The sequence below is a fragment of the Pygoscelis adeliae genome, unplaced genomic scaffold, assembly GCF_000699105.1.
Source record: "Pygoscelis adeliae isolate BGI_AS28 unplaced genomic scaffold, ASM69910v1 Scaffold120, whole genome shotgun sequence".
Classification (NCBI taxonomy): Eukaryota; Metazoa; Chordata; class Aves; order Sphenisciformes; family Spheniscidae; genus Pygoscelis; species Pygoscelis adeliae.
Genome location: NW_008824032.1, coordinates 5,938,440 through 5,965,249, shown reverse-complemented (window position 1 = coordinate 5,965,249; position 26,810 = coordinate 5,938,440). Strand labels below are relative to the sequence as shown.

The following is a 26,810-nucleotide window of genomic DNA, read 5'->3' as shown; positions in this document are numbered from 1 at the left end:
AAATGGCTCAGTCATGCTTAATACTGAAAACAGCAGAAGAGGAAAAGTCAGGTAGTGATGATGATACCACAGAGGAGTAGTGTTCCCCTCAACAGCTCTGCTCCTCCCACCTCTTCCTGGCAGTCTTTCCCCATCTTCCTTCTTTTGGTATTGCAAGAAATGGGCCAGAAATACGAACTGCATATCTGGCTTTCATATACATGAAAGCTCAGGAGGACTTTGGTTTGGCTGAAGGGATGAGACAGGAAATCTGAGTAACCCCAATCTGAACCACAGGCCCCAAATCCAGGGGCTTCTGGATGCAGCCCTTGGGTTGAGTTCTGTTCCAATGTGTCATTCTACCTTTCTCTCTCCAACCTTCTTTCTGCAATACTCTCCCCTTTTCTGGCTGCTGAATTACAGTAGATAGCTTGACTGTCTGTAGCACATGCAGAAAGCTTGTATTCTGCCTACCTCAAACCCTCTTTACATATATGAGAATATCACAGAAGACTATTCATATGGAACTAATCAATGCTTTCCCCACGCATTTTAGATGAAAGAATATCTGACGGCAAAAGAAATCAGGTAAAGAGTTCTTCTCTCCTCAAAGGACATGATACAGAGGAAGAGAAACCTACCTCTTGTTCCCATCCTGCTGATAAATCTTTAGGGGGTGAAGGTTTCCTTGCAACCCAAGCTGCTAATCCCATGGAGTCTGACTACTGAAAGGATATTCTCCTTCCAAGCTTGCCACGTCCTTGAGCGTGGAAGGCACAGTTAGATAGCAGAACAAAGCTGGTGAGTTCTCCTTTGTTCTGTCTCCATCCTGCTCTTCACTCATCTTGCAGATCAAATGCCTTCTTTACTCACCTCACAAGACACAGGAAGACTGTCTGCCAAAGTGGAGAGTAATATGAAATCATCTGTGCCACTGTTTGCCTCTCCCTTTAAAGGCAAACCAGCGGGAAGCAAATTCCATGGTTTTTGGAAAGAACCTCTTCTATGTAATATCTAAACAGAAATCCTTTCCCCTCTGTCTGGCACCAGCAGTGTTTTGTCTCCACCACTGTGCTGTGCATTACCAGCAGTAGAGACTGGGACAACTAGATGAAGACCAAAGCTAAATAGAATTACAGGTCAAATTCTGTAGAGCATCTACTGAAGTAATTTCATTTGTTGCCTTGGACAACCTGGTTATCGTGCCTGGGAAATCACACTGCAAAACAAGCTTGCAGTGCATTTAAGATTCTTGCCACTTTTTTACAGCTGCCTGTATTGCTACTGAAATTTTCTATTGATGCTGGAAGAGAAGAAAACTACTGTACAGTTCACAAATCACCAGCACAGTCGAGTCCAGTTGGGCCTCTTACCTGTTGGGGTGAGGTGCCTCCAGGTGATGACAGGCTCAGGACGCCCATTTGCCATGCAAACCAGGGTCACGTTGCTGCCCTCATTCACGGTGATGTCCGAGGAGATATTGGAGATCTTTGGTGGAACTGTGAAGACAAAAGAAAGTTGGACCTCATTACCCAGACTTCTGAAGGGCAGCCTGTCTGACTCATTAACCTACCTACCTATTAACCAGAGACAGCCACAGACTCCTCTAACAGGCTGCACTCCTCGTTACTACCTGGCTTTCTGAAATTATACCAGAATAATATGTACCGCTGCTTAAAGGATCTGCAGGTAGAACTGGCTTTTGCTGCAACTGCGATGCTTTGAGTTTGGACAGGTTTGGGGGCCTTCGTAAAATAACCTCTAAGAACTTGCCTGACTGCCCCAAGGCTGCATGGAAGGAGTTGGCAGGCTCCAAGCACTGTTCCAGCTAATTTTTACACTCCAAACAGTCCCAGACGCAGTTCTATGTCCTCCTGCAGGGTGCCAGGCCTCAAGGCACTGACTCAGAGGGTGTATTAGTTATTGCTACCTCCCATGGGCAGATAGAACCCATGCTGCTAGCCAGGACCCTGCTCTGCTGCTCACGTAACCAAATGCTCACTGGGAATTAAACCGGAGAGCTGTTAAGCTCATTTCTGTTGCGAATGCCATGATGAGGTGAGAAGCAGGGACGCGCGCCACGCCTAATGGGAATTTGCTGAGGGAAGGCACAATGGTGACAGCGGGAAGGTTTCTGCAACATCTTTCAGCCAAGAGGGATCCCCCATAGGCTGCCCGCAACAGGTAGCTTCTGGCTGGCTGCACCTCACGTGGCACAGCTCCAAAAGCATGGCAGGGTCCTTAAAGATTCACAAGACCAGCCATGGCTCAGGCATTCAGGATCCTTAAAGACCTTCCAAACTAACTGAGTTTGTGTCACGGGACCAAAGTGACCATGCTGGGACCTGAACAGGTACCTCCAGGTGTGGAGCATGCCAGTGTATCAGCCTCCAAGCTGACCAGGCTGTTGCAGTCTCTCCTCTCTCACATCCATGTCTTGCTTCCACACTTCACACCCCAGAGGTGGAGAGGGAGTTTGACTAAAAAGGAATCTTCTAATTTTTTTTTGAACTTTTTTTTTTTGATATATTTTCAGCTTCTGAATTTGTGTGTAGTGAGGAATGAAACAACATCATTTTCTGCTTTGCTTACCACAGAGTAAACAGACAGCAGCCTCCCATTCCCCCTCCTTGGCAGGAGTGGATGATGGTCCTTCTGAGGCAAAGCTGTACGAGCTAGTTGGGGAAAAGGAAATGAAGCCTGAAGAGAGCAACTCACCACTTCCAGCTGTGTTGCTGGATTCATAGGAATATTGTTTACAACCCACAGTTCATTAGCCCCTCTCTGTAGGCCCCAAACTCATGGACAATGTTTCAGCATCTATGACCATGGGACCCCCTTGGAGGAACAGGGGCTCTCGAGCAGGAACGGGACCTCTCGAACAAAGTGAGGCAGACATGTCTTTGCCGACAGGCTCACTCACCTAGGCAAGGAGGGATTTATGCTGGGCACACTGGGGAAAGATTGCCATTATCTGGGGAGAAGTGACAGCACGATGGGCAGTGAGGAAGCTCATTGTGTTGTGTGGGGGCCAGCGCAACAGGGAAGGCTTTTGCACTCCTCTTGTGAAAGCAGGACAGCTGGAGGCCCATCTCAAATCTGGAGGCCTGTGCACCAATGCAAGCATCATGGTGAAAAAACAGGAGGAATTAGATGTTCACACAGATTTGCAGTATTATAAACCCATTGGGACGACAGAGCCATGGTGGTACAGCTCTCAGGACTGGCAGTGCTGTGCGGGATGGATACAGGCTTTTCAGGAAAGACAGGCGGGAAAGGCGAGGAAATGAGGTGCGCTCTCTGCAAAGGAGTGGCTGGAGTGCACCCAGCTCTGGGTGGTGAACTAGCTGGGAGCTTAGGCGTAAGGATCAGAGGATATCACAGTGTCACCCCTGTTGGTTGGTGTCTGCTACCAACCATTTGATTAAGAAGAGGCAGTGGACAAAGACTGCTTTAGACAGACAGAAGAAGCCTCAAAGTCACAGTCCCTGGTGAGGGACTTCAACCACCCTGATATTTGCTGGCAGGATGAAAGTGCTGGGCTCAAGCAGCCCAGGAGATGTGGGGGTCCAACAGGTTCAGCATGAGTTAGCAGTATGCCCTTGCAGCGAAGACTAAGCATCCCGGGTTGTATTAGCAAGAGTGTAGCCCCATAAGTGGAAGGAAGTGTTTATCCCTTTATATGGTGCTTGTTAGACAGCATCTGAAGCACTACATCAGTTTTGGGCTCCCCAGTACAAGGCGGCCATTGACATACTTGAGCAAGTCCACTGGAGGACTCCCAAGATGGTCAGAAGGCTATAGCATTTGACGTACAAGAGAACCTAAGAGAGCTGGGTCTGTTCAGCCTGAAGAAGAGAAGGCTGAGGGGAGATCTTATTGCTCTCTACAAATAGCTAGCGGGAAAGTGCAGAGAAGACAGAGGCAGGCTTTTCACAGAGATGCACAGTGAACAGCGAAAAGCAGCAGACATGAGCTGCAACATGGGGAAAATTCTGACTCAAAATGAGGAAAAAGCTTTTACTTTGGAGAGGTCAAAGACAGGAACAGGTTCCCTAGAGAGGTGGTGGAAAGTCCATCCCTGGAGATACACAAAACTCACCTGGATGAGGCCCTCAGCAACCTGCTCTAACTGGCACCAGGAAGGAAGAAGGGACCTTGGAAGCTGGTTTGCTGCTCAAGAGCTAGAACTGATGGCTGATCAGCTCATGGTGAAGCAACCAAAGCAAGGTATGTTGGGGGAATTGTTGACTGCACCAGGGTCCCCTTCCCTGGAGAGAAGGAATTTCAGAGTAGGGACACCTCCCTAGCAATACAATACTGGGTAAAGCAAAGCATAGCAGAAGATCAACCCCTTCCTCTCAAAGTGAAATCCGCTGACAAACACAAAGCCCTGCTACATTTTACATCAGTGATTCACTGCGAGCCATCGGCAGTGTGTCTGCACATGTAGGAAGAGGTAGGAGGAAACAAAACAAACCAAAATAAACATTGCTGGAGAATGCTGAAGTTGTCAAAGAATTTGATCCCACTGTATCGAGGGGTACATGAGAGTTTCACTGACTGTAGATCCATTTTGTGCCTCGTCCCCCTTTACCACACACCCATTCTGCACAGCAAATGCCTGGCAGTACAAAACAACAATCACGCGGTGGTCTTGGAAAGTGAGCAAATACCTTTGCCAACCAATACCCCAAGACTGCATAAAGGGCAGCAGAAAGGAAATACCCCAGCTGGGAAATTAAATACCCTGCCTCCTCCAAAAGAAGCTTGTGGCTTCGTGTTTCATGGCACACCAAAGCAGAGTGGCAGCTTGCAGCACCATGCTGAGATCTGGCACAGCACTGAGTCAGCAGACTCAGAAGCACTTTCTCCTCCTTTCTGTCCCACTGGATGAGGGGAGTCCCCTGTCTCATGGCTCAGCACAGACAGACCCTTCGCTCCAGCCAGCAGAGCTGCAGGCTGGGAGAGCCCTGCAAGTTCTGGTGCAGAAATCCAATCTGTTAGTCTTACTACAGGGAACAAAGCAACTCGGAGGGCCACCTCAGTCCTGTAGCAGCACAGCTACCCGTAGTACATACTGTGTTTCAGATCTGAGACCAACACGCACTGGAGAGGACAGAGGGGCTTAGTCTGGTAAAGAACAACAGAGGCTGCTATTTTTTGCAAGAGTTGTGCCCTAGCTGTTCTGTCAGGGGACACAAGGACGGTGATTTTGGAGTGCCCTCAGCACAGCTTCTCTGGTGTGCTGGCAAACATGGGTAAGCAGAGCCCAGGAGTAGAATCGTTGGCTAGATCACGTTTTGGGGTTTTATCTTAACCTCAAGGGGTTAACATTTGCATCAGGAAAAAAAGCCACACAACAAACCAAGAAGGACTAAGCTCAAGCAGGACTAGCAGATGGAGCTGTAGGGCAGTCCGAGGTCCTAGCAGAAGGGTGTGATGACAGCCAAAACAGTCGAGGAGAGAGCAGTGAAAGCCTCTATGGGGCACCAGCAGCAGAGCTGCAGTAGGACATGTGTACCCTGCCACTTTCCAAAGCTGTCAAGTCATTTTAGTTCACAGAGGATCAAGTAAACACAGCAAAAACAAACAGATCTGACCATGCAGACCAAATGCCCAAGAGGAGGAGGATGTGTCCAGATGGTCATATCTGGCTCGCCACTTTTTCACATGATGGAGAAAAGGGCATCCAAGGCTGAAATCCTGTTAGGAGTATAATGACTGGTTCCTTTCAGCTGCCACCTTGGTCAGAGGGCAAGGAAAGGCTGAGAGGAGGGGAAATAGGGCAGGAAATAATTTCCCTGTGAATTTAAAACCTGGTTTGGTTTCGTCTGCTTAGAATCCAAAGCCAGCTAGCATTAAAAATGACTGGATCTTAGTGGACAGTAATTTCACTCAGATAAAAAGTCAGAGACTTTTAATTTTCAGGGTGTCAAGCCAGTGTGTTAAAATGCCAAAACTGTCAGCACCAGCAACAGTTAGCACTGCCTCCTTGGCACTTGTCATTACTTTGCACACACCTTTTTAGGACAGTCTTAAAATGAGAAACTTTGACCTTATTATTTTTTCCCATGTGTGGGTTGTGTTATGTTTTCACAGTTCCCAGACTGCTGGAGGAAGGATTGCTGAGAATAAAACCTCCTGGGACCAGAATCTTCTGGGTGTCACAGCCTCCTTTTGCCCAGCCATCTCTTGTTGACCCTCAACTGGAAAACCCTTTTGCGTCTGGCCTCTCTGAACCATTAGCACAGGCAAAACCACAGCCTGCAGACCCATGGTAGGGGAAGCACTAAACAGCGCTTTCAGGCGTTTTCATATTCAGCCTAACAGCTCATCCCTCCTGGGGAGACCAGGCTGCTGCTGGACCCTTCTGGCTCCAGGGACCATGGGAAAGTGCTGCCAGGCTCTCTGGTACTGCTGAAAAAGATAAAATCACCAGATTTTTTCCTCCCTTTCAGCATAAATGTAATATGGGGTATCTATTACCCTGTGCTTAGGATCCCCCTGGATAGGGTGGGCAGCAGAGACCGACATGAAAGGAAGCACAGTGTAGTACCCCACTGCTCCATCCCCGGAGAGGTAGGATGCCCTACCCTCACCAGGGACAGATTCTGGAGAGCTGGAAAAGAGCTCTGAGAAGGATGGCTTGAAACTCACATATTTGTTTTTTCTTCATTTCACATCTACAGGACAAGCCTGATGCCAGCTCAGCATCTCATCTTGCGTGCCACTGATGGTAAATAACAACCCCCAAGCTAACCAGTAGCCATTCTTCTTGAGAAGGTCACATTGGAAAAGCGGGTGGCCTGCAAAGCAGGAGTGGGAGAAGGGCAGAGATGCTGTAGGGCACCCTGGGCTGGGAGAGCTGGGGGGGCTGCAGGGCTGGAGGGGTGCAAGGGCAGAGTTGGTGCCGGAATTCAAGTCCCAGGCAAGGCACAGTGACAGAGCTAGGTAGGACAGGCTTGCGCAGAACCTGCTTGCACCAAGCCCGTTCTAGTTAATTGCCGTCAATCCTTCACTTTCATGACAACTGCAACTCACATTAATTTAAATAATAAGAAAGACTGAGACATGAAAAATAGAGCACACTCCCCCAGTGCAATCACTGTTGCTCTCGAGATGAAAGCAAGTGATTTGTTTCCACAAAACATGACTGTGTCTCAAAAACACCCGCTACAGCAGTTATTACAAACTAGGGGCCACATACAGGAGGCAGCAAGGAAACCACAAACAAGAGAACATGCAAACATCTGCTGTTGTTATCCTTGCCTTTTATGACCAAAACCTTTCAGAGCTCAAAACTCCTCCTGAGATATTACCTGGGATCATGTGGGCGGGTTGGATCAGCTTTATCATTCAAGGCTATGGAAGTAGGCAAGGAGTGGTGGTACACCCCTGATCTAGTAAATGAGTCAGCCCAATGGTTAAGAGATGTGAGTTCACATCCAGGAGCCAGCTCCTGAGTACCTTTCCAGGAGTGCAATGGGGGATGGAACAAGAAAGCATCAAGGCTACCCTTGCTGAAGGGTATAACCAGCAATGCTTCTAGGTCTTTTCCGAACTCAGTTTATACTGGAACTGGCCATGCCACAGCTCACAAACAGTTCAAATACCTGTCTTTTGATCAGAGCATCTAGACACAGCACAGGCACAAAGTGGCAGGAACGGGAACCACTGCCTAGCGTAAGTGGTACTTATATGGAAGGGGTACTTATAGGCATAGGGCAGCGGTTTCTGGCTCCTGCACTGGTTGCACTGTGCAGACCTCAGTGCAAGAGGAGGGTGGGTTTGTGAGACAAGGGCAGGAAGCACGGGACTACGAACTCGAATCGGGTACAGCAGGATGAAAAACAGGACTAGGAACCTGAATCGGGTATGGCAGAATGAAAAATGCAACAGAGGGACGTGGAGATCTAGTTGGAAGATGGCTCTGAGCCCTGTAAACACGCTCACATGAAGTTCACAGTCAGATGGTCTGACTGCTCCCTTTGGGCAAACAGAGCTTTGCATAAGACCCTTAGATGCAGTCTTACACTGTGGGGCAGCTACTCCCCGATCTGAAATTACATGACCGCTTAACAGTTAGGTATTTTGTTGATAAGTCACAAAATACATTAAAAAAAAAAAAGAGCTCTTATTCCCACTCTACAGACCTAAGATACAGCAAAAGCTATTTAATCCCTCCAAGACACAGAAGCAAATAGTATGGAAAATAAGAAAGCCTATAAGCTCCATTTAAGTGCTCTAAATGCTAGTCCCAAGAAGGGCACCTTGGATACAAATGGAGAAAGTCACCACAACCCCTTCCATGCATCCTCATTAGTTAGTTGCTTCCTCCAGCCTATTTGCCTCCCTCTCTATTGGCAAGTAGGATCCCCACCTGTTGGAGAAAATTAAGACTCCCACCCACTAACCCACAGGAGCCCCTGGCTTTCAGGGCAAAAAGAAAACATCAGGACTTCTCTCCAAAGTCAAAGGAACTTTGCAGCCACTAAAGCCCTCTGCAGGTGCCTATCAATTAGCCTCCAGAGTTCTCATTTCCTTGTCCCTAGCTCCCAATTAACAGCACTTTGCAACAAACACAATGATGCTAATAAGCCCCAAGGCAGAGGTAGGGGGGTCACTGACCATCATATGGCCCTTGAATGCTTTACAGCTGTCACCTTGCTCACCACAATTAGGGGTCCTTTCCCGGGGCAATTAATTGACAGCAAATTGGCCTCATTAGTCATTGTTTAGCTAAAGTGTTTAGTGCTGAGAGAGGGCCTGAAGAAGGGGCTGAGCTGCTAAACACAACTAAATGGTTTAATTTCCCTCTTATGCGTGCTGCAGGCTAATCACAGCTCTTTACAGCCATAACAAGAAACAGCTTGTTGCTGCTTAGGTCTGAAAAGGGAGCAAGCTGAGGGCTGGAAAGTAAAATCCAGACACCCTTTGGGATGTGGCATGCTAATGTTTCTGAACCACTTTGCAGGCGAAATGTGACATGAGACCCAAGATGTGGTTTTTATGGTCTGATTCATACTGCAGCCTCAGCCAGACGAAGATGAAGCTGTCACCAGGGCAGGAGGGCAGAGAGTGAAGTTGTTGAACTTCATTAAAGAGAGTGGACTCTGAAACATCCTTCTGACCTTCTGCTCTGCTAGGCTTGTTTCACCCTGCCAGTGCCTCTCTTGGTATTAAAGCTTCTGCTGAAGTAGAGGCAAACGTTGAAGGCTTGGTTTTGTTTTTTAATCCCCTGGGAACTAAAAACCTCTCAAAATACACAACAGTGTTTTTACAAGGTGTAAAAATTGCTTCTTTCTATTGTCTGAAAGGGGGTGCCTTGCCATGTCCATCCCTGGTGGCCTGTAGGAAAGGGTCTATCCCAGTCAGAGCATGGAAACCATTTAAGAGATTTGCAGTTCCCAACCTACATGTGCCCCCCCACCGTTCTGCCCCAGCGTGGCAGATCTCCACCTGAGCATCGCTGCTGATGCCAAGAGAGGCCAGGCCGAAGGAGGCACAGGGGCTGCTAGCTTGGGCCTTGCGTCTTGGTGAGCTTCCCCCATCGTGCAGCTGAGCCTCACCCACTGAGACGCCATGCAGGAAATTATTTAAATCCAGATGGGGACTGCGCGTATTGCACTGACTGGGAGCAGAGAAGCAGACAGGATGCTGTAAATCAAAGCCATGTGGAAAGCCCTCCCAGTTTGCTGAGCTGGGTAGGGTGCCAGAGCTCACCGCATTTGAGAGTAAGAGCTGACAAGCCAAACCATTTTGTCCAAAGGAAGGCTCTGCCTCATCCAATATACAGTTAAGTGTCTGAACTATTTTTCCGCATAAAATTGCATGGGAAACACTTCCAGTACATTGTTTCTTAGCAAAGAGCAGCATGGAGTGTAAACCTGTTAAGACTGTCCCATCCATGAGCTGTTGGAAAAGTCAGCACAGAACTGGGCTCTATTGCTTATACTCATTCCCACTGATCTAATTTTTTTTTAAACTTGTCTCCATGAAATTGTCAGGAGAGAAATTATTTCACTTCCTAACTGAGAGAGAAACAGTGACAAAAAAAATAGGTTAAGTCTCAAGTCAACCTTGTTTTTCAGTGCATGGATATGACGTTGTGGGACAGGGATAAAAGCAGTGTCACTCCTGCTCCTAACCCAGCACCTCAGCTTTAAACCCAGACTCCAGCCTTTTACCCTAAAGCAGTCCCAGCTCCAAGCCTGAGCCCCAGCCTTGGCCCGATGCTGATAGCATTTCACCCACATCTGGCTTTTTGGTGTCCCCCCACCAAGCACAAGGTCACGAATCTGCATTTGTGGATCCTGATGCAGCCCAGGAGAGCAGGTTCTCAGTTGCATGCTTAGCATGTAAATGAAAGCACAAAGTACAAGCCATATGCATGCCTGATATCCCCTTATCACCAGAGTTGGACCTCTAGATATGAAGTATTGGTTCCTTGCTACAAAACTCCTTTTTCTTTTCTATTGACATATCAAATTTATGCCAGGACTGCAGTGATCCACTTATCTGTGGTTCATCTCTTTAAAGGACAGCTCTATGCATTTGCCACTCGTGTTGCTCCGGTTCTTTCCGCTTGTAAAACTGACTGCAAGCACTGTATGGCTAACCCTCCTAGAGAGGCCTGCTGTGAAAACACAGCCTTCTTCACAGGACATGTGTAAACAACAACAGAAGTGCTTGCCATGCTAATCCCCAGGGATTAACCCTTGGAATGCCACCTAATCCCAAACACTTTAAGGACTACAGATCAGCTTTTGGTCTTTGTTTCAAATGTGTTTATATATTCCCTTAGACCATTTTTTAAATCTGGCAAGTATTTACTTATGGGACTGAAACAATACAAAATCTTTTCTTCTGCAGATATAATCAGCCATCCTGGAAGAGAAATTCTGTGAGAAAAGTTGTCCTTAGTGTCCAGGTCCTCCAAAGACATCTCTGAGAATTTTAAGAAAAACTTTTTCACAGAAACATTAAGCATGTTGGATGTACATGGTATGCAGCTGACTCCTAATATGCAGCCTTTCCAGGGCTTGATTCAGAGCCCAGGAAGCTCCTCCTTTGATGTTAATGGCCTTTGGACAAATTCTTATACAGCAAGAATGGGTGATGGATTCAAGGAAGTGTTGCAGCCAGAGCAGGGACGCTTTATTAGCCAGTTGAGAGAAAAAAGCAAGATTATGTTTTTTTATCTCAGTCCCAGCAGTCCTTGGCTCCTGCCTGTTAACTCTTTCTTTGGGAAGTAGACTAGGGAGCACAGGCCAGGTATGGGAAGAAAGCACAGAGAAAAGCCTATGTCATTCCAGGGCAAGAGGTACAGGTTCAGAGAGGGTTTCTATGTGTTAGGAAGATGACTGGGATTTTCCTGATTAGGCAAGCAGGGGAGGAAGTTCATTTCAGCTAACACCCCACTCTGGATGAAGATGAGGTTGTTCATCATAGCTTTACATACAGGAGAAACAGAGCCAAAGTTTTTGTTGTTTTTTTTGTTTGTTTTCAGATCTTATGCTGTTGCTTATGTTCAGCTCATTAGGGACAGACAGTACAACGAACAGAACTGCCCTCATGAACCACCTGATGGACATCCACACATAGGCTGAAAAGAAAAGGCAGCTCCCTCCAAACACTGTTCTCAGACTCCTTTGGCTGCCCATGGTTTATCCCACAGCCTCTGTGATAAGCCACAGGGCGGCAAATACAATGCTCTAAGTGTCTTGTGCATACCAGATACCCAACGATCTGGCTCAGCTTCAGCTGAGACAGACAGCTTCTCAGTGACAAACCTCTCACTCAAATCAAATGTGCGTGGTACATGTAAAACATCTTTTATTAGCAAGCTTTCCTTCCTTACGCATTGAAACAAGCAAAATGGAGCGGGACAGCTTGCTGTAACCACCTTTCAAGATCGCTTTCAGGCTTCTAGGGGAGCAGGAAGCTAGTGTGGCATTTTGGACATGCTGGTTTTGCTTCCAGTCAAAAGTATAAAGAAAAAAGCTAATAATCCCATACTCAGACCTTTACATGCTTTGGATAAAATTCACTCTTGTGTTAAGTGCACAGATTTGGAGATGAGTGTAAAGTACTGTACACTATCCTTGATCTATAACTCTCCAACTCATGACCTAGGACAGGACAGCAGTCTGCTAAGAAAAGGCAGCTGTTTCCCCAGCAAGAAGATTCACTTTGTCCAATTCAGCAAGTGACGGACAATCTGTAACACAAGACACCATAGCTGCTTCACTGAGCAGTCAGATCAGCAATCAGAAGACTAATGTATGCTCACTGAGGCTCGTAATAAGATGCTGAAACCCCCACCAAAAACATTTCAAGCAAAAATGAACCTGAAGCAAATCCCCATCTCCAAAAAATGGCAAATTTTGAGTGTGAAAAAGACTGAAAGTGCAACTCCACATTCTGTCAGCTTGGGCTGCTCAGCACATTCCTGCATTGTCACTATTGCTGGATCCACAGATGGTGGCCTTCCCCAGCACACACAGTTATGAAATGCCAGCTGTGAGACCTTCAATTGTTAGCTATTGTTGAGCTTGGTGATAGCTGCAGCAGCGTATTTTCTAAAGGCCAGGGTGTTATCATCAGCCATCTGAGAAGGGAAAGCTAAAGAGTTCAAAGCAAAGAATCCCTTCTGTCAGAAATGGTTATCTACACAAGTCTGATCCAGCAGAAAACAGGAAAAAACAAATACAGTACTCCTGAAGTAAAGGCATCTTCAAAGTAAGCAGCTGGCTAGAGCTGAGATGTGATTGTCGTGACCTCCTTCCCACAAACCAACCGAGAGCCAAGGTTTCTGGGGGAGGAGAGTTTCTGCTGTCCAAGACTCCCTGCCAAAAGAGAGCGCTCTGTATTGGTTCAGCCGCGTGCAGCAGCACCTTGATGTCTTGGAAGTTTCCCCCTGTTTCCTTTTCCAAGTTTTGCCGTGTGGTAAAGATGTGCTGTATACCTGCAGACAACCACAAGGGAGGGGAGGGATGGATTCCAAGAGCTTTGCTCTGTAAACACATTACCGGTGCCATTTCAATTAAAGGAGTATCTCTCCCAGACTGTCAGGCATGAGGCTTATTCCTTGTAGCCTGCAGCTTTATCAAGACACATAAAAACACTGTCTGTCCCTCTTCCCCCAGTGGGGTTCAAGTCTACCCACTTCAAAATTGACAGAAATTTTTTGCTGGTCTCTCAGTGTTAGCAAACTGAGGTAATTAGCACATTACATGCTAGGACTGCAGAGAAATACGGGGACAAGAGCCTCAGGTACTCAATTTCCACCAGAGCTGAGCGGGATTACCCACCCAAATTGTTCTGAGAGGCTGGGAGGAGGTCGGCTGTCAGATGCCCAGGGTTAGTGATAAATGTGGGTGCCATTGCTGCCATCAAGAAGCAGCAAAATTTTGTAACGAGTTTCAGAATAGCGAGTATCAAACTGAGAAGAAATAGGTAGACATAGTCCTTTCAGGAGGATGAGGTTCCATCCGGAAAAGGTCGCCAGCACCTTTATGCTGAGTGGGACAACAGCTTTACAGACAACTTTCGTCTAAGGTTCTGCAAGCAAATACTCCCCACCCCAGAAATCCAGTGCTACTGGCTGGGGAGCAGGGATGAGGTGATCTCCGTGATCTCCCCTGCTGATCAACAAAGAACACTAATAAAAAACTGCAAATACTTCCACGGCAGCAGGGAATTGAAAACTAAGTCCAATGGAAAACATAAGCCATGTCTCTCTGCCGTAACAGCACATCCACGTCTGAGCACCTGTAATATCACAGCTAGCAGGGTAAGCAACACTACCAAAAAATAATGGGAGGAATGACTTTGTGAAGGACCTGGTAGGTCCTCCAGGCACAGTGATTGTTCTGCTACACACTTGTGCTATAACCTTGAGTAAGTCACTCCACCTTTCTAAGGCTCAGTTCCCCTTCTCACTCTTAGGGAACTGCTGTGTCCAAGTTGTATGGCATCCCCAGTGACTGGCACCCGACTGGTGTCACAAGAGGTACAATGCCTTACCATCTACAGCTCCAGCCGGTGAGTAGGAAGAGCAGGGGAGGAATATCTGCAAAGCCTCAGACTGTTAAAGGGAGTTCCTTGTGAGGAATTGTTGTGCTGCAAAATTCCTTGGCACAGCAAACCCAAGGGAGACCTTTCCACAGGCAGACAAAACATGCCTGATTCTTCACTGCTGGCATAAAGTAAAGATAAAATACTCTTTTGCAGGAAAGGGAATGCAAAGGAGGAGAGAATCAGCCCTGCGGTTCAGAAACCCAAGGGAAAAAGCAGGACCCACTAAACATTATGCAAACTGAAAAAGGAATAGAAGTGTAATCAATATAGTTAGGGATACTGATGGATGATAGGGATACGCTCATACACTCTCTGTTCTGATGGTCATGATATACTGGAGTCTGCAAAAATGATTTCCTTAAGGTACAAAGAGTGATAAAAAAAAATAAAGAAATTTTGCATCTGAACGCAATGATGAAAACTCTGCCAAAGCCTGAGGAAAAGCTGAGGTATAACCAAGATGGCATCACACTATGGATCAACCTGCCACTGGATCACGCGCAGACACTCATGACAAATAGGCACAAGGGATGCAGCGCAAATACAGTGTGACACTATATCCTGGGCATACGCTTGATGTATGGAGGATTAAATGACACACACACACTGTCCTGGGTAGATTGTATCTAGTGCTGACAGATACCTGAGGGATCTCTCTCTCTTTATATACTTTGGCAATTGCCATGCCAACAAAGCGGGGGGGGAGTGAAGGAGAGATCATTTGCTACTCTGTTTAACAGAGACTTTATCCTTTTGGGGGATTTTGTCAAGATGTTGGATTTATTCTTAAATGATATTTCTACCTGCCTATACACATTTGGGGTTGATGGGCTTTTCTCCTTTCCTCTGTCCCTGTGACACAACAGCTCGCTCTTCTGGAGTCCCAAACCAACCTAAAAGCAAACGTGGCTTCTGTAGGTCGGTTTGAAGACTGTTGCCCTCAACTCCCGCCCCCCACGCATGCTGCAAAGGCAAGAAAATAGCCAACATGCTGTAAAGACCAATTCCTTTCCCTCTCTGGTGAGCCCTCTGACTGACGGCTCTGTTTGTCAGGAGAGACAGACTGTCTTAAGTGTGAGATAGCTAACTATCACCTGGGGAGACTATTAGAGGGAGGAGAAGGGAGAGAGGGAGAGACAGACAGACAGAAAGAGAAAGACAGACAGAAATAAAGGAGAGCTGAGGAGGGGGAAAAAGGAAAGGAGTGACAGAAGAGTGTAGATGAGAGACAGACAGTGGCACTTGATGAATTAAGTTGTCAACTTTGGCATCACCTGTGTACCTTGTCATGCCAATAAATTCATTGAAGCCGAAGCTGCACTGTGAGTCAAGAGTGAGAGAGTGCTGATGAAAGGAAGAAATAACAGCCCATTTAAAGACTCAGAGCAATTTATTAGTTACCTCGGGAGGGAAGTAGTGACAACAGTGAAGGAGAGGTGCTTCCCCATCATGCTGGGCAGGAAAGCTCGTTTTGGATTCAAGCTGTCCACCCAGTCGCGCTGCAGAATGTAAAGAGATCAACAGAGAGAGAGACCTGGTTCAAGAAGGAGAAATGCAGGGGAGTGGCTCACCTGGGTCCAAAGGGAACAGGGCAGACGCATGCCTTTGCTTAGTGCTGTGTGCCTCGGGCCATCCCTTGAGGTGTTGAGGGATGTTGAGAACAAGTAGCCAAATGCCCCCGGTGTGAGAGGAGTCAGAGGGCACTGAGCACGGTCAGCACTGCAGGGCCGAGGGAACGTGAAGGAAAGCAGAGATGGAAACCGCAGCTCTTGCACAGAGGGTGGCTGTGATGGAAAGCCGGGAGGGAGGTAAAGCCCTCTGTTGACTTTGAAGTTGGACGCACGGCACTGAGGTGCAAACAGCTGTGGCTGGCTGTACCAGGGAAGCACTGCGCTAAGGTGCTTTCCTGCAGAGCTAAGGAGATTGTCACTAACTTGGTAAAGGATCCTGTGCATTTCTTACAAGAGGAGCTCAGAGGCTCCTGCCATCTCCCAGAACTCCAGTGAAGTCTGTTGGATGTGACTGAGGAACGGGAAAACTAACAGTACGATGCCCTCACCTGCTGCCCAGGCAGCAGAACGCAGAGCCCGGAGCCACCCAGACAAAGGGTAAGTATACGCTTACTTACTCCCCGCTACTATTAAAACTTCCAAAACGGAACAGCATTTGCCCCAGCTGTTTGAGAAATGCATCTACCTCTTTATTCCCTTCCCTTCTTTCCCCCAACTCACCATTCCCCACACAGGAGTTTTTCTGCAACCCCTGTGCTCATGGAAGATGGTCAACTCCTGCCAAAAGCTCTCTCCTGTCAGCCACAGAGCCTAGGAGTTCCAGAAGTTGATTTCCAAAGCAACCCGAGACCCCCTGTGACTTGTAGCCAACCAAAGATGTTTACATTTATGTGACGAGACATGCCCACTAACGCTTCCTTGCAATGAGCTGATCTCAACCAACCGGCCAGGCATCGCACCAAGAGAAGGACACCACCTGCTCCGAGATTCATTCCTCCCATGGCCTCTGCTGCTGCGTGCTCCACTGATGCCCCAGGATTGGACTGAGAGGAGGGAAGGAAGGAGGAAGGAAAAAAACCAGATTCCTCCCTCAGGCAGAAGTATCGGAGGTATTTTCTTGGAACAGGGAGAAATTCTGACTCAGCCACACAAGTTTCACTCTTTTCAGCTTGAGTGAAACACTGAAGACTTACAACTAACTGTCCAGGGTATTTGGAGAATTTGGATAGAAGTGTGTGTGCGCATGCATAGGATTTGACAACTCCATGCAGAGAAATAACACATACGGCATAAAACTATCATATGTGGATACCTCTGTGTGTGTATATATATAAAAAATATATACATATGTAGAATGTGTATATATGTATAGATACATACATACTCATATATGCACATATACACACATACTGCCATTTGCTCCTGAAACTCCCAGCCTCTTCGAGAATTCTCATTTGGCTGGTGGTTTGTGACCTGCCAAACAGCCACCACAAAGCTGTCCTGACTGGGATCCCCTGAGCTGTGCGGTGTTGCTCTGTTGGCTGCCTTCACTTTGATATCAAATGAGAAGAGGGATCTCGCTAAGCCGAGCTCTGTTCTGATCTGACTGGTCCCCAAATCAGATCAGCTGTAGTGCCCTCGGGCTGTGGCACTGTATTAAAGTTGAGGGCAGCTTTAATCTGCTTCACTGTTTGCACAGTGGAAGCTGTGCTTGGCCTACTGGGAAATTACTGGTATGTCCCTCATTCGAGTAAAGTGGACATTTCTTTTCCAGGAGTTGTGATCTTTGGGTTTGTGTAACTTAGTTTAAATGACCTAAACTGGTGACTTCCAACCTTTCTCATTCTGACGGCACCTTGCAATTTCCTGGGGAAGGTACACGCACCATAAAGTGAATGTAACTCTCCTGACAATAGGTTTGGTTTTCCTGAAGTCTACAGACTTCCTGGGAGTCACAGACTGAAGGGGAAAGACAACCTGGTGAAGGAACTAGGAGTGAGAAGGTAGCCTGGTGCTCAGCTGAGCCTGCATGCAGCCTGCAGCAGAGCTCCAAGAGGCCTATCCGCATCCATCACACTCCCTCCAGGGAAATACCACACCTTCCCCATGACATCACTGCAAACCGCATCCTGGGGTGCATCAAACACAGTATAACCTGCCAGTCAAAAGACGTGATTATCCTGCTGTATTCAGCATTGGTGAGGCCTGACCCTGAATGCTGTGTGCAGTTCTGGGCCCCACAATTTAAGAAGGATGTGAAGGTCCTTGAATGCCTCCAGAGGAGGGCAACAAAGCTGGTGGACAGGGCTGGAAGGAATGTCCTATGAGGTGCGGCTAAGGACTTTGGGCTTGTCTAATTTGGAGAAAAGGAGGCTGAGGGGCAACCTCATTGCTCTCTACAGCTTCCCGAGGAGGGGAAGTGGAGAGGGAGGTGCTGATCTCTTCTCCCTGGTATCCAGAGATAGGACGCGTGGGAATAGTTCAAAGCTGCGCCAGGGGAGGTTCAGACTGGACATTAGGAAGCATTTCTTTACCAAGAGGGTGGTCAAACACCAGAACAGGCTTCCTAGAGAGGTGGTCGATGCCCCATGCCTGTCCGTATTTAAGAGGCATTTGGGCAATGCCCTTAATAATATGCTTTAACTTGGTCAGCCCTGAAGTTGTCAGGCAGTTGGACTAGATGATCATTGTAGGTCCCTTCCAACTGAAATAGTTTATTCTATTCTATCAGACACCTGACATTTCAGTTTCTTTTTCTCTGTCCTGGTGGCACCTGTCAGGCCACCTCTTCTGCTCTTCAAGTTCCCCCACAAAGATGAGTGGGGTTTTTTGGTAGTTCGTTTTTGTTGGGAGAAGGAGAAAGCCAGAGTTAGGTTCCTGCTAGGATGCCGTCGGCAGCCAGAGAGAACGGGGAACTAGAAGGGTGGGTTGAGGAGCAAGGCTGCCTACAGAAAAAAGTTGGTACTGAGATGAGCTAAGAAAAGCCATAAAAACTGATGGTAAACTCCCCTGTGCTCTGTCACACCCGGAGATCCTAAGCTGCGCAGTGCAGCACTATCTTAGCTGAGGGACACAGAACTTCGAGCAGGTCCATTTACCTAGAGAAAAGGCTGGAAAGTGAGAATTCCCAGGAATCAGTACTCGCCAATACATACCAGAGTTGTACACACAGATTTGACAGAGGAATGACAGGAATAAGGAATATTTGATGAAGAAACAGGTAGTGACAGCTGCAGAAGATACTGGGGGATGGCAGAAGGGGAAAAGGCATGGGGAAAGCAGAACCAAATAGGTGACTGAGAAGTACTGTGTAATTCATGTTGAAAGGATCTTCTTGAAAAACACAGTAATAGGGGCACAGGTGAGGAGGGCCGCAGAAGATGCACAAGCCTGCAAGAGTACGCTCACATACACTGTCTCACTGCCAGCAACCTTCAGAGCTTGGATGTCTCTGTGGCAGTCTGATGGATTTTCACTTACTACGGGGGAGAAAGGAAAAAGTCTTACAGTTCTTAGTCTTCTTCCATCAGGGATATTGAGTTGATTATCGGCCTTTAGCAACAGGAGTAGAAACACGAAGCCGCAAGCATGGGGGTCTTTTGCTATGTGTAGGGGCTTGTGGTATACTGAAGAGTCCCTGTCTCCTTGAAAGGTTACTAGGCATGTCCTGCCCCACAACAAGAACTCACTTCTAATCACATGTACACCCTAATGGGCATCGTTGCTCCTGAAGGCGCCCCACTGACTCTTTGCAGTGCCTAGCACTAGCTCCCTCACACAGAAGAAAGTCATTGGGATGCACGTGTAAATCCCTGAACGCCAGGATGCCAGAGTGGGTACAACAGCACCTACACCATTAATAGTGTCCTGGCACCTGGGCATTGGTCCTGGTGGCAGTGCTCATGGCTGTAAGAGGGCTATGTCACTTGCTAGGTAAGCAGGGCTTTGGGTAGTGCCAAGTTGGGAAGCAAGCAGGAAAATTTCACATCAGGCAGCCCCTCTGTCCAGCTGAGGAGGTATATGTATATGGAAGGTACACCTATTAATGATTTCCACTCAAGCCCACCAGGCTGAGGAAGCAGTGACCTCAGGACCGCGCCCAGAGAGTCTCTTTCTCAGGGAATGCGGGATCCTCTGTCACACATTAAAAGTTCATGAGAAGGGCTGGTGTCATGATCCTGTCACAGGAAAGGAACATGAAGCACCTTAGAGGCGAGGGGAGCAGAGGGGCCACAGCTGAGGCAGGTGGCTGTGAGGTCCATTGGTGGGACACTGGGTTGGGTGAGGAAGGCTAGCTTCTTACTCTGCCATGAGCATCGTGTGGCTCTGAGCCACTTGTTCCACCCCTCTTTACCCTTCTTTTTACTGCCTCTCCTGCCCCTTCTCTTTTCCAGGTCTTTTGACCAAGGACTGACCCAGCTGTGTGTGTGTGCGTACACACCAGTAGCCTGGGTCTCACGTGAGCCTTTTGGTTATTGTCACAACACAAATGCAACAGCCCAGAATTTCAGACTCACCGCCCTGCAGTTTGACCAGGGTTGTGCTTTTGCAAAGACCAGTCCTGTATTCTAGATCTATTTTTAGAAAATCTAATTTGTAGATGTGATACCTTGCAGAGGAAACAGTATTGGCCAGAAAAATTCCCTTCCTCAAAAAGCCATTTAAAACCAACCATGACCAGCTTGCTCTCCTGGAACTGCTGAGGAGCCCAGGACACCTCAAAGGTGGCTTGCCTTTACCTGTGTATAGCCAAGGAACAGATAAAAGTATTGTAAAGCAGTGATGGGATCATGCTAGAGGCTACAGAAAGGAAGAACGACTTTTATTTGGTAAGACCGTTCAACAGTAGGTATGCCGATTAATAAATAAATGAAAAGAGGTGACATTCATGATGACATTTAAATGACTGAGGTGCCAAGTGCTTGTTAAAATACCACATGGTCTGGAAGGAGGCAAACAAAGAAACAGGGCTTGGACAAGCAGTGAGTAATGGTGACCCAATCAATTTGACTATTGATAAAACACAGGTGAGGAAATGTGCAGGAGAAAAATCTCTGCAAATCATCGGGTAATGGATTAAATGCGTCTGAGTGAGAGATGGAAATTAACTGATCAATTCACTCAACAGCTGCTAATTATATGTGACAAGGCACACAGAACTCCAAAAGTATATAGAGCTCAGAGGAAAGCAGTGCTGGTAAGAATATTTGAAGGCTGCCTCTTGTCACTATGGGGTAGGACATTTGTCCCAGTAAGAGAATGTCACTGATTAAAATTTAACTCTGCAAATGTTTGAGGTCTGTATTTCAAAAGCATGGAAAGGGGGTTCTTTCCCACTGCTTTGTAACAATTTGCAACATTAGGAATAAATATATGGTATAAAAATTAACGTGCCAATCTAAACAAAATTAAAGGTAATGGTACAGTCAAAATGAAACCTTTTTGCCTCATTGCAGTTAAACATTTTGACATTAGTGAAATGAAACTAGAAAGTTAAAATGATTTGTTGTGACACTTGTCTGTCAAAAAAATTTGTTGCATCACCACACTCCTGCAAAATGCTTTGATGCCGACAGAACTGGTCTTCCAATAGGAAGCTATCTCACATTTTCTGATCGCTATGTTCACAATTTTATTTTGAATCATCATTCACAGTAATATACTCCTGACCACTTCCATTTTGGCTTGCACCATTTAGGAAATGGTCATAGGAATATCAACTAGCTCTTCTCTCCCCTTAGGCTTACTCTCATATATTGACCCCTTGGGACTCCTTCAAAGTCATGCCCTTGGACAGTCAGCAGACTGTAGGAAATATAGAAAATAAATAAATAGTAATCATGAATTAATTGATCACCAGGGAAAGATTAGTACCAAAGTGTGATTCTTCCCTGAATGAGATCGGAACAGGAACCTCGCTGGTGCAATTCTCACCCTGCACTGTAGCACTGAGTTTGGAATCCACTTTTGGAGCAAGGATAAGTGCTAAGCACATATTTAACTTACTGTTTATACCAGCGATTAAATTATTAATTCAAAGGGGAAAACCAGCGTGGCTTATAAACCAGATAAAACTTCCAAATCAGGTAGCTCAGGACTGACATTACGACACAAGCAATGTCAATTCTGGAGGTGATGAGACCTGAGCCAGGGCAGTCTTCCAGATTCATCATGCTAACAGTATTTATTATCAAACCCCAAGTCTATAACTTGTGAGGGTCCAGTTTGTTATATGCATGGCCTATGATGTTATTTTTAGACTGTTTTTAAAATTCATGGTTGAAGGGACTTCAGAGGATGCAATGTTTAATACAGTGCTTCATGAACTCCTGCTAGCAAATTTAATTCAATCTGTCTTGGGTTAGGAGCACTGTCACGGATTGGCAATTGCCTGAAGAACCATAAACAAGGGATAATGACAAGGGGCATGTAAGAGCAAAGTTGTAAGCAGGTGTGTAAGTGAGGTGCTGTACGAGTCCACGTGAGGTCTGCTTTCATTTAACATCTTCATTAATGAGCCTGAAGAAGTAGCCTACTAATGAAAGTGGTGGATGATGCTCAACGGGGAAGAGCTGCAAACATCCATCAGGGCAGGTAAACATAAAGGGGTATGCAGGGATTAGGCACAGGGACGGAAAGAAAAGAACGGAACAAGTTAATTAGCTCTACTGGAGAAAAAAGTCAGCTGGTGGTTAGGCAAGATCATGGTGGGTGGAGACCTGCACATCTTTTTAGACAGAATGGCTGTGCCACTTTGGATCAGATTTCTCAAAGCACTGAAGAACATAAAACTGTGGGTTGTCTAAACTCAAGACAAGAGTAAATGGTAAAGCAGCCTGGCATGCTATTAACTAGATGGAAATGTCATCTAAGGCCCAATCAAGAATACATCTGTACTGGGGATGGCACATCAGCTCATATCTATCTTCATAGATGGGTTAAACTATATCAACTTAAATAATGCTTCAAGTATAATTTTTCCCTCATTTGAGGCCCAATAAACCACACTGAAGAAGAGGGAAGGAGAACACAAATTCATGCATTCAATATGCTTAACAGTAATGCTGAAGAAGTAAAAGGTGACAGCAAACTTCCTAGGACCCAGACAAATTACATGGCAGAAGAGTAAAGTTTCAGATAAATTATGAAGGCACCATGTGGTGGAAGAACGGTCCTCCTCAGCATTGCTAAGATTACATATTCAGTGGAAGAAGTCATTCAGGTCTGCTGCAGCACCCAAAAGATGTGGAAGAAAGTAGGAGAGGCATTCCTCAGCTTGCTAAATCTAAACATAAAAGAGGACAATACAGCAGCTCCTGCACAACATCTCACTTCAACATGAAGACCAGACTAGATCAATGCTCACTCCACAGTATTCCACAGTATGGCTAAGCCTTCATCTGAGACTGATCTATACCACTTGCTGTTAGCCAGAGAAGAGCTTGATATTTAACTCCCCAACTAACCCAGTGCTGAAGCGTCCCCCCGCGCTCCTGAAAACTTGGCCAGAATTGGCCCTCCTTACTGTAAATGCAGAAGGCCATAGGACTGCATTTGAAAGTGTTAACTGTTTCATGGTTGTGAATCCTTGCAATTTTGCATCCCCATCACAAGACTACAATACTTGAAAGATTACATTATCCCCTATGGCAGCTGCGTTCCCTTATATTTAGTACTTGTATTTTCAAAAAAATTTTAAGGGAAGACAAAACAGAATAAGCAATCCAAAGCAAATAACTTATCAGGAATGAAAAGAAGTAAGTAGTTTTGTCTGTCCCTTCTTCCCATCACCTGTGGTCCATTTGTGCCTACTCCAACTCCTTATTTTAAGGTATCTAAAACTTAACTGGGCAAAAAGAAGCAGAAAATGTATGTACGCTAAAAAATGTATGCTTATGTATGCTAAAAAATTCTGAATGGACGGGGTGTCAAGGGACAGAGAAGACAAGGAAGTTATCAAAAATAGAATATTCTACTGATTACAGCAGTTCAGAGCCAGGCCCTGCCACTCATTTGCTCTTATTTTGGGCAAGTTTCCATACGCCTCAGCTCACTGGGATTAGCAATACTTTTTTTGTACCACTCCTTTTTTATCTGGTCCATTTTAACTGTGGACTCTGCAGGGCAGAGACTCTCTCTCAGCATTTGTTCACAACCTTACCTTATAAGGACTTATTAGAGCCTGTGGACAATACACTAGTTTTAATTGTGATAAGCAAAATGAAATGATGTTCCTTAGTCTGTACCATACAAATGCCAAATGTAAAGTTTAAAAAGTCTATTTTTTAGTTAGCTAAGAGCTAAATAAGGAATCTGAAGTATTAGTTCACTCGCAAAAGTGTGGTTTTAATTCTGCATGGTGTTCACTGCAAAATGGCAAAATTAAATATTAAACCCTTACTAAAAAAAATTGCAACTGGGCTTCAATAAAACATGGCAACTCAGTCTGAAATGTATTTTTTTCCCTCAGAAAATGATAAGCAGGATGCTTAAAATAAAATTATTTGAGGTAGGTTGGTATAGTTCCCTTTTTAAAGGCGATGAGGTGAAGAAGGGAGAAGCAATGGGGCCCAGAGAATTTAAGGGGCTTGCTGAAAACCACAAAGGACATGAGTGCTTTTGTCAAGAGGCTTCATATCTTCAATTTTGGGCTTAGATCACAGAGTCACAGGGTCTGAGAAGCAGTACTTTTTGCACATTAAAAATGTGATGCTGTGAACTGAGTGCTCTAACACACACACACACAGAACAAAATCAGAACCTAACGTGAGCGGCCAGATTTCAGGTACACAAGCACTCCATAGGGCACCTGGCTGCAATAGGTGGACCGCTAGTTTTGATACCTGAGGTTTCCTTCTCCTCTTTCTCAAGCTAGATTTCCAATTTAGCAGAACAGCTCTCCTTGTCCTGACAGGCGAATGTGTATTGTTCCCTTTTCCATCGCTAGCTCAGGGTGGGAGGAGGCGAGAGAGGGTTCAGATGACTTCCTGGACAAAGGAGGTTTGTAGCTGCAGCCTGATGAACATCGGAGATAAGAGCAGCAACAGCAAATTGGCCCCAATGGGAATGGCAGCAGCACTCTTTTCACCTAAAGGCAAGCCAGCAATTATGCTTGCAGCGCCCAGCGCCTGTCTGTCTGTTCCTTCCCTGCCCTCCCACTGCTGCCCCCGTGCCCCCTACTCACAGACCAGGTGTGCTCAAGGCTACTGCTACGTTATGCACAGTTTGAAAAAATCTTCCAGTCCTTTCTTTCTCCTGCTCAGGTATCTGAAGCCAGAGCTCTGAGCCTTATCGTGCTGGATCATAAAATGGAGAGGGGGATTTGGGGAGAGAGGAAGGAAAAAGCATGTACTACTATGTGCATGGTTTTGTTCCACCTGGGTAGGCACAGCCCGCGGGAGAAGGCTGTCTCAGTCCTCAGTATCTCAGGGAATGCTCTCATGGCTCCCCAGACCAGGAGCAAAGCCTTTGGAGATCCCACCCTAGAGGACAGCACCTGTCACCAATATTACAGCTGCTCCAGCAGTATGTCGGATTGATTGTGCGTGGGCATTCAGAGGGCTGGAAGCACTGCGCTAGTCTCCAGAGCCAACAGGAGCATGGGCGTCTCTCCAGCCTGAGGAGTTCAGCTTCCATCAGCCATGGAGAACTGGGAGGAAGAAAATGGGAAGGATGGCGCCATTCTGAAAGCCCAGCTTCCCTGTCCACAAATGACCTGGAGAAGAGCAGTGGGCATTACCTGGCTTCCCAAGGAGCAGTGCAACCACCCAAGATCTCTGACAGTAAAACTACAGCAGAAGTAGCTGAGCAGCACTCTCCCCTCAAGGCAGCAGGACTGCAGAGTTTGCTGACAGAGGGCTCTGAGATACTCGGCTCCCAGCATCAGCTCCAAGGCTGGCTGAATACCTGTAGTGTCTCCTCCTGCCACACAACAAGTCAATAAGGAGATTCTCAAAGTGCTCTGCATGCTGTGAACCTCCTCTCTGAGCTCCTTCTTTTGTTCCAGCTCCCTTATTTATCCTGAGTCAGCATGGCTCATAGCACCCAGCTACAGGAAAAGGGCTGAACAAGATAGCTGGACAAAATTAAAGGGGCGTTATTAATTTGACTGGTGCTGCTGCCTAGTGTCATGTCCCAAGTTTGTCCTATAGCTGTGCTGATTATTTTTTCTCCTTGGATCAGGGACATTTCATTTATTAGCACTGAACTTCCCCCTCACTGCCTGCAGCCACTGCTGCTCTGATCTCCCCAATCCACTTTGCAATTAAATTTTGTCCTCTTGTGAAACAACTGTGCAGGAAAGGTCTTGCGTTTTGTTTTGTTTGTTCCTCCTTCCCCCCCCCCCCCACCCCTCCTCTTTTTTTTTCATAATCACTTAGAAGTTAAAAAAAAATAAAAATCAATCTTTTTGTGAAAAGTATATCAGTTTATTCAGCCCACACACCCCGATTTGTTATTGGAGGGTAGTTTGTGGCAAGGTTTTGTGTTTTTTTTTGTTTTTTCCCCCCCCCCCCCCCCCCCAAGTTCTATTTGGTCAAAACTGCCTCTGGAAATCCTAGCAGAATCCCAAACAGAGTAAAACTGGCTGGAAACAGTATTATATGAAAAGGAGTGTAAGAGCTTTATGTACCTAAAACACTCATCTCAACAGGGAAGAGTGAGAAGGGGCACAGGAGGCCACTAAGTCTTAGCTGTAGAGGTATAAATCTGATGTAACCACAGAGTTGATGGAGATTTACATGAAGGTGGCTTGGAAGGAGACACAAGGGGTTTTGTGTTGGGAAAGCTTGAAATGAGGAGCATCAAAATCATCACGTCCTTCCCTTTACAAACACTGGCAGTCAAACCAACTGATGGACAGGAAGACTGAGGAGCACTATTGCTCCCATTTAAGTGATTTACTTTATTGTCACTGCTGCTAACACCCTTCTCTTTTTTCCCCAGGAATCACATTAACAGCTATAAAAGTGCAAATTTAAATGAACTCTGCTTGGGATCTGTTTTTGCTCCATAAAGCTCCAGAAGTCACAAGGCTTTTTGTTTGTTTCTACTCATCCCACTCCTCCTCTACACATCCCCAGAAACCTTCATATCAGTCATAAATGACCACTTTTGCTGTTTCCCCTTGTGAAGCCTAATCTTCATGCCTCCCTTCTCTTCCTCTTGTTCCCCCCAGAAATAAATACCATCTTTCCCTGGACTACTCATGCCAACCCTTTCATTCATTCCTAGGAC

At 46.3% G+C, this 26,810-nt stretch overlaps 1 protein-coding gene across 5 annotated transcripts in view; it reads right to left on the bottom strand.

Moving 5' to 3' along the window:
• The window catches only part of LSAMP (limbic system-associated membrane protein), a 1,050,957-nt gene that overhangs the window by 117,530 nt on the left and 906,617 nt on the right, over nt 1-26,810 (bottom strand). For all 5 annotated transcript variants that reach the window (XM_009329467.1, XM_009329441.1, XM_009329459.1 and 2 more), the window contains one exon: nt 1,353-1,478. In XM_009329467.1, the coding sequence (XP_009327742.1) occupies nt 1,353-1,478 (126 nt within the window). The remainder of the gene's footprint in view (nt 1-1,352; nt 1,479-26,810) is intronic.